This window comes from Zingiber officinale, chromosome 1B (assembly GCF_018446385.1).
Source record: "Zingiber officinale cultivar Zhangliang chromosome 1B, Zo_v1.1, whole genome shotgun sequence".
Classification (NCBI taxonomy): domain Eukaryota; kingdom Viridiplantae; phylum Streptophyta; class Magnoliopsida; order Zingiberales; family Zingiberaceae; genus Zingiber; species Zingiber officinale.
The window spans coordinates 23421577-23427590 of record NC_055986.1 but is presented as its reverse complement, the minus strand read 5'-3'; the positions used below and the strand labels follow the sequence as shown (position 1 = coordinate 23427590).

At 34.7% G+C, this 6014-nt stretch overlaps 1 protein-coding gene across 2 annotated transcripts; it reads left to right on the top strand.

Moving 5' to 3' along the window:
- The first annotated feature begins 237 nt into the window (after positions 1-237).
- On the top strand, positions 238-5226 carry LOC122052819 (pentatricopeptide repeat-containing protein At4g21190-like). Of its 2 annotated transcripts, XM_042614534.1 has the most exons (5): positions 238-506; positions 2714-2812; positions 3431-3574; positions 3647-3859; positions 4618-5226. In XM_042614534.1, exons 1-5 carry the CDS (start codon positions 297-299, stop codon positions 4858-4860), a joined length of 909 nt encoding a protein of 302 aa, XP_042470468.1. In that variant the 5' UTR covers positions 238-296; the 3' UTR covers positions 4861-5226. The 2 variants fall into 2 exon arrangements, with proteins under 2 accessions (XP_042470468.1, XP_042470477.1); XM_042614543.1 differs by lacking the exon at positions 2714-2812.
- Positions 5227-6014: the final 788 nt, after the last annotated feature.

The window sequence follows — 6014 nt, the reverse complement described above, 5'->3', positions numbered from 1 at the left end:
CTTATATAAATTAAAATGCTATGGTAATTTTTTCAACAATACGTGCTATTGTATTTCAAAAATTAATATTATATAATATTGATTTTAAATTTTAAACGAGTAATACCTTTTCAGGGATAAAATAGAAAATAAATATCACATTTCAAAAATCAATACTATTCTCAGATTTTTTAATCAGTATTTTTTTTTTCACGCAAATGATCGTGATAAATTTACACACTTCATTGACACGTTTTGTAGGGGTGACTAGGTGATATACTCTGTACAGGGTTATCTTCCCATTCCGGGCGAACACCATGGCTTCGCTTACGCTTCCACCTGCATCGTCGCTCCGCCTTGATCTTTCTTCTACTTCTCCTCCCTTTCCTTTTCTTCGCCCATTAACAGGCGACCTGCGCCAATCGATCCATAGGAAGAAGTTCCTCGTTCCGGCAGATGAGGCCACTGTGTCCCGCCTGGTCCAAGACAAGCGGGATGCCGTGGCTTCCTTGAATCTGAAGCTTATTGTGAGTGGATCTACTTCGCTGGCTATGTTGTTTGACTTCATCCTCTGTAATCATTTTATTGTTGCTTGTTATGCTTGGCGCAGCCAGTCAATCGACGCGATTTTTTCATTTCTAGTTTCTTTTTTTTTTTTTCCCTGAAAGAAAATTTCTCGCCGTCTACCTATAGTTTCGTTCTTGCCGATAGTCTGTAATTTGGTTCCTTTTCGTTGCCTTTGTTTGATTTTGTGATTTGCAAGCCTTCCCTAGGTTACTTTATTGGATAACATTCCTTCTATGTTTCATCTCCCGTTGGTTGATTTACCTTTGCCCATCATGAGATCGCTTTTTTGTGCTGCTTTAGCGAGTTTCATCTAGAATGTTTAAATTTATCCCTTGTTATGCATTCAACTGAGTTCTCTTGTATGGACAACTAGATCCAAGGCAAGACCTTATCTCTCTTTTCTATAGTAAAATAGACGCCCTTTAGGCTCTTTGTGGTTACCCGTCCAACTTCAGCTCCACGCTGAAATTGTAGTCTCAGTTAATAGGTGGAAACAATTAATCCCCTTTGTTGCTTGAAAACCGCCCATTACACGGTAGAAAGCCCACAATATCTGCTCCCGCTCCTTAATATTTGTCTCCTTTTAGATTCAGTCTAGACGTGCATGGAGGCCAGACTTTACAGTTTTCAACGTTGTCGATGTCAATCCTATAGCCAAGCAGTTCACCTGCTATTTACCCTTCTAGATCAACTGCTGATTATAGGTTTTTGCCTGTATGCATTGAATGTTGGAATCAAGTACTTGCTTAGGTTATCATTCACTTCCTTCCAGCAATAATCTTGGGTGGACAATAAACATATGGCAGTGTTGTTCAAGAGGCTGGGATGCTCCAATGCGGCCAGTTCAAGAAGTGGTCATGGCAATTATTTTGACATTTCTGGTGGTGAGCACAGAGCAAGCATTGAGTTGGTGCTCAATTCGACCAACCTTCTACTTCCTCAAGCTCTTTAGTTTGGTCGTGCTCATATTAGGGATGTTAAAATTCACTGTGAATGGTGATTCCACTCCAATTTGAGTCTGCCTTCTTTACCAATGATTCTGAGTCTCAAAACAATGATTCACTCAATAAGCCATGTGCATTCCAAAAAATTGAAGCAAATTGGAATTACTTATTGAGTGCATGGTTGTCTGAGACCTAGAGTTGCTGTAAAGAAGAACGCAGCAAATTGGAATGACATTGTTGTCCTTGGGGAGTTTCAACCTCACTGGAGATGAGCAATAACCGGTTGAAGTGCTTGAGGTAGTGGAAGCCCGACTGATTTGTGCACCAACTTGATACCATTGGTGTTCGCCACTTGAAAAGTAAAAAATCATTTTTGTTATTAAAAGCCCCGGCTCCTTGATCAAAAGCTGCACTTACTTACATAGGGTCATTGCCACTAACAATTGTTGCCAAAAGTGGGGGATGATAACTTGAAGTGACTGATTGATTGATATAGCAGGAAAAAGTGGCTATCCCTATGCTGTCAAGGACTCAATTGGTGCTTCTCCTTAACCACTTGACTGTCAAGATCAACATTAATGATGGTTGAAATCTTAGAATTCAACCTCTTCACTATTTCCTTCATGCATGTTGAGATTCTAGATCCAGTTTGAGTGATGATCTAGGAGGCAAACTATAGAGGGTGGAGAGTGTTGTGCATTCAATGTGAGGGTGTGTAATGGGCAACAAACGGAAGTTAAATGGAACAATACATACAACTAGTAGGGAGAACTCCAAAAGTGTCCATTTTATTATAGAAAAGAGATATATGGTTTTATTTTGGAATCTAGTTGACCATACTCTCTTTTACGACAAAAGAGTGTGCTCCAATATACCATGATCAAAAGAACAGAGCATTATAACAAGTAATGTATGAGTTGTAGCTTTTCTGAATCTCCTAGACCATGCCTGCAATTTCTATCTTCTGTCTTTTTTATGCCAACTCATTTAGATAACAAAGCCTCCTTATAACCTCCATTATCTGTAACTTTTTCCTTCACGCTCTTCAATAAAAGTTAGTACTAGCATAGTGTCATGGCTGTCATGCAGCAAAGAATCTTCATAATGATTTGAAAAGCAAACAATAGGTTTACCTTTTTTTAGTTTTTCATGTGCCACTTTAGTACTACTGTCAATGCCACTTGTAATTCAATTATGCAATTACATATCTTCATGCATACCAGGTTTGCGAAGCTAGAGGCCCGAGACCCAGATTTCCTCGTGTGTGGAAAACTAGAAAGAGAATTGGGACAATTTCCAAGTCTCAAAAGCTTGTTGGATGTGTAAGATTCTTTTTTTTTTAATAGTTATGATCATTAATCAATAGGTGAACCATAAAATTGTAGTATGCTTAGAATTTATTCAAATGTACAACAAGGACCATTTCTATATTTTTACATAATTATTCTTTGATCATTATTGCTATTTTGGTCTATATGACTATTTTTTAAAAAATAATTGTCCATAGAAGACTCATGTTTTCAGTCATCCTCTAGAGCACATCGATGAATATTCGTTATGATTATATTGATGACATGAGTATTCTTGCAGCCTGTGGGCATTAAAAAATTGTAGTTCTTGGTTTTGCTTGTCGAATACTTGTGGGTCTTTGCAGACTTTTGGAATAACTTATGCAATCAAATCACTATATCTTGTGTTGCCCATATTTTATAAAATAAAGCTCAATTTTGGAAAGTATCCTTGGTGTGCAATATGGTATATTTTAACATATCAACATATGTGATTTTCTTAAACAATCTCTTTAAATAAACCTTCATAGTTCATATTTCCTTTTTATTTCCTAAACTTCATTAGTAGGCATGCACTGTTTATTACCTTGGATTGGTAGGTATGTCTTGTTTATTACCATGGACTTGATTCAGGATTTTGATACCCTGTAGATAAAAGGTTTATCAAATGTAAAAGAGGAAGTTTATGGTGCTCTTGATTCATTTGTCGCCTGGGAGTTGGAATTTCCCTTGGTAGTGGTGAAGAAGGCATTGAAGACACTTGAGTTTGAAAAGGAATGGAAAAGAATAATTCAGGTAGTATGGCAATATTTCATTATTGTGGAGTCCCAATCTTCATCCTGTTAAAAATGAATTTTAATTCTACAGGTGATCAAGTGGATGTTCAGCAAAGGTCAAGGAAAGACCATGGGCACGTATTACACATTATTAAATGCTTTAGCTGAGGATGGACGTCTTGAAGAGGGAGAAGAACTATGGATGAAAATATTTAATGAAAATTTGGAGAATTTGCCTCGTATTTTCTTTATGAAAATGATAACATTATACTACAGGAAAGGCATGCACGAAAAGATGTTCGAGGTATTTGATAGTTAATATTTGAATCCCTTCACTCCTTTTTATTCCTAGCATGCTTTCTGCTTGTTCATCAACTTTTATTAACTCGTTTTTTTTACATCTCTCATTGTTCGTGAGTGCAAGTCACCTGTTTGAGTTTGCAACATGGTGCATCTGAAACCCTTTCTCTACTTTTGGGGTTGGGAGTGATTGTTTGTCTGTCTAGAACAGGGGTCAACATCTTTATGAAAAGAATATGTTTAGCTCTTTAGCTAAATTTTCAATTATTGTAGTATGGATATTAGCGTAGCCCTATCCTTTATAATGTATGGTCATCTTATATGAATTAGTCATGCAGAGAAACTTCATTCGTTCAGCACATCTGAACGGATCCACTGTACACAATAACCCATACAAAGTTCCTTGCTAATTTTTTTCCTCATAGGGTCTTGATCTAAGTTCTCTGCTTATATGCAAAAGTTAAAAGTCTTCATCACAAAAATAAAGACTTTGTTGTCTTGAGTTTGGTCTGAGTTGAACTTCAAATTTAGAAGAGCTGACAAACCGGTCAATCTTGATCAGTCAGTTAAGAGAACCAAAACTGAGGAAGATCGGCCAAATCTGGTTGAAATTTTCTCTCGATTCTTTGAATCTTCTAAAACAGTAGGACCAGTGACAGAGTGGCTTAGTCTGATGGTTTGAAAATTCCTTTATCCTTTGTTGCCTATTTACTGGTCCGACATTCTATTTTTACAGCTCCACAATGTTGTTTCTGTCCTTAGGTTTTTGCTGACATGGAAGAGTTGGGCATCAGACCAGATCAGTCAATTGTAAGCATGCTTGGCGATGTCTTTCAGAAGTTAGGTATGGTGGACAAGTACGATAAGTTGAACAGAAAGTATCCACCGCCGACATGGGAGTATCGATATTTCAAAGGAAAGCGTGTTAGAATACCAGTGAAGCAAATACATGGATCAGCTACTGAAGCCTGCACTACTGATGCTGCTGACAGCACGCAGAGCTAACTTTTTATCTATCGTAATCTGCAGCACCAGTACATCCGATTCTCTAAGCAATAAATTCTGTCATGTGCACTCTTCAACATAAGCAGTTCCATGTCGATAAATTTTTGCTTCGGGGAATGAGGCATACAAGCAGCGAGTTTCTCCTTGGACTGAGAGCACGTGTATGAGAAAAGGAACGAGCGGAAAGCTTCATGATCTGAGTCTTGTTACGTTCACATAGGTGGTCTGAGAAATGTTGGGTGTCGATATCGTGTACTAGAATGGACAAAAAAACATAGACGTAATTTTAGTGGTAAAATCAGGACCGGCTAAGGCATAGGCTATTAAGGCCTATGCCTAGGGTCCTAATTATATTGGCCCATCAAATTATATATATATGAATTTAAAATTATAATTAAAATAAAATTTATTCAAGATTTATTTTTATTATTAATTTTATTTTTTATAGTTAAATTATATTTGATTAATAATTTTTAATTTTTTAATTTAACCAATAATTTTTAATTTTTTATAGATTAAAGTTAAATTTGATTATTTTTATTTTTTTACTCATGATAAATTTAATTGATAATTTTAATTTTTTATTGTCAAAGTTAGATTTGATTGTTAATTTATTTTTATTTTTTTATTAAAATTTAATTCATAATTTTAAATTTTTTACTAATAAAATTTAATTTACTAATCAAAATTAAGTGTGGTTAATACATTAAAAATATTTATTGGTTATACTTAATTGATATTATTTTATAAAAATATTTTTAGAAGTCAAAACATATTTAATATTGTACTATCATTTTTTCTAAATTTTATTGTCTTTTCTTTCTTCTCCTTCATTATCAACTTTTATAATATTATTATTATTGTGTCCTTACTCTTGACATATTCTTTTATTTTTAATAATTCATCATTGATGTTTAATAATTAAACATTTTTAGTTAAATAAATTTGATTGATAATTTATCGAAGTTAAAATTGATAAAAAGATAGTTTGGTTTATGATGTTCTTGTCAATGTGAGATCCAAAGGAAGAGTATTTTATACATAGTGATTATATCTACTACTTAAATCTATTACTTTTAGGTCACATAAAAATACTTTTATTGAATTAAGACTTTCCTTAATCGAAGTTAAAATTGATTGATAATTTTTTTAAA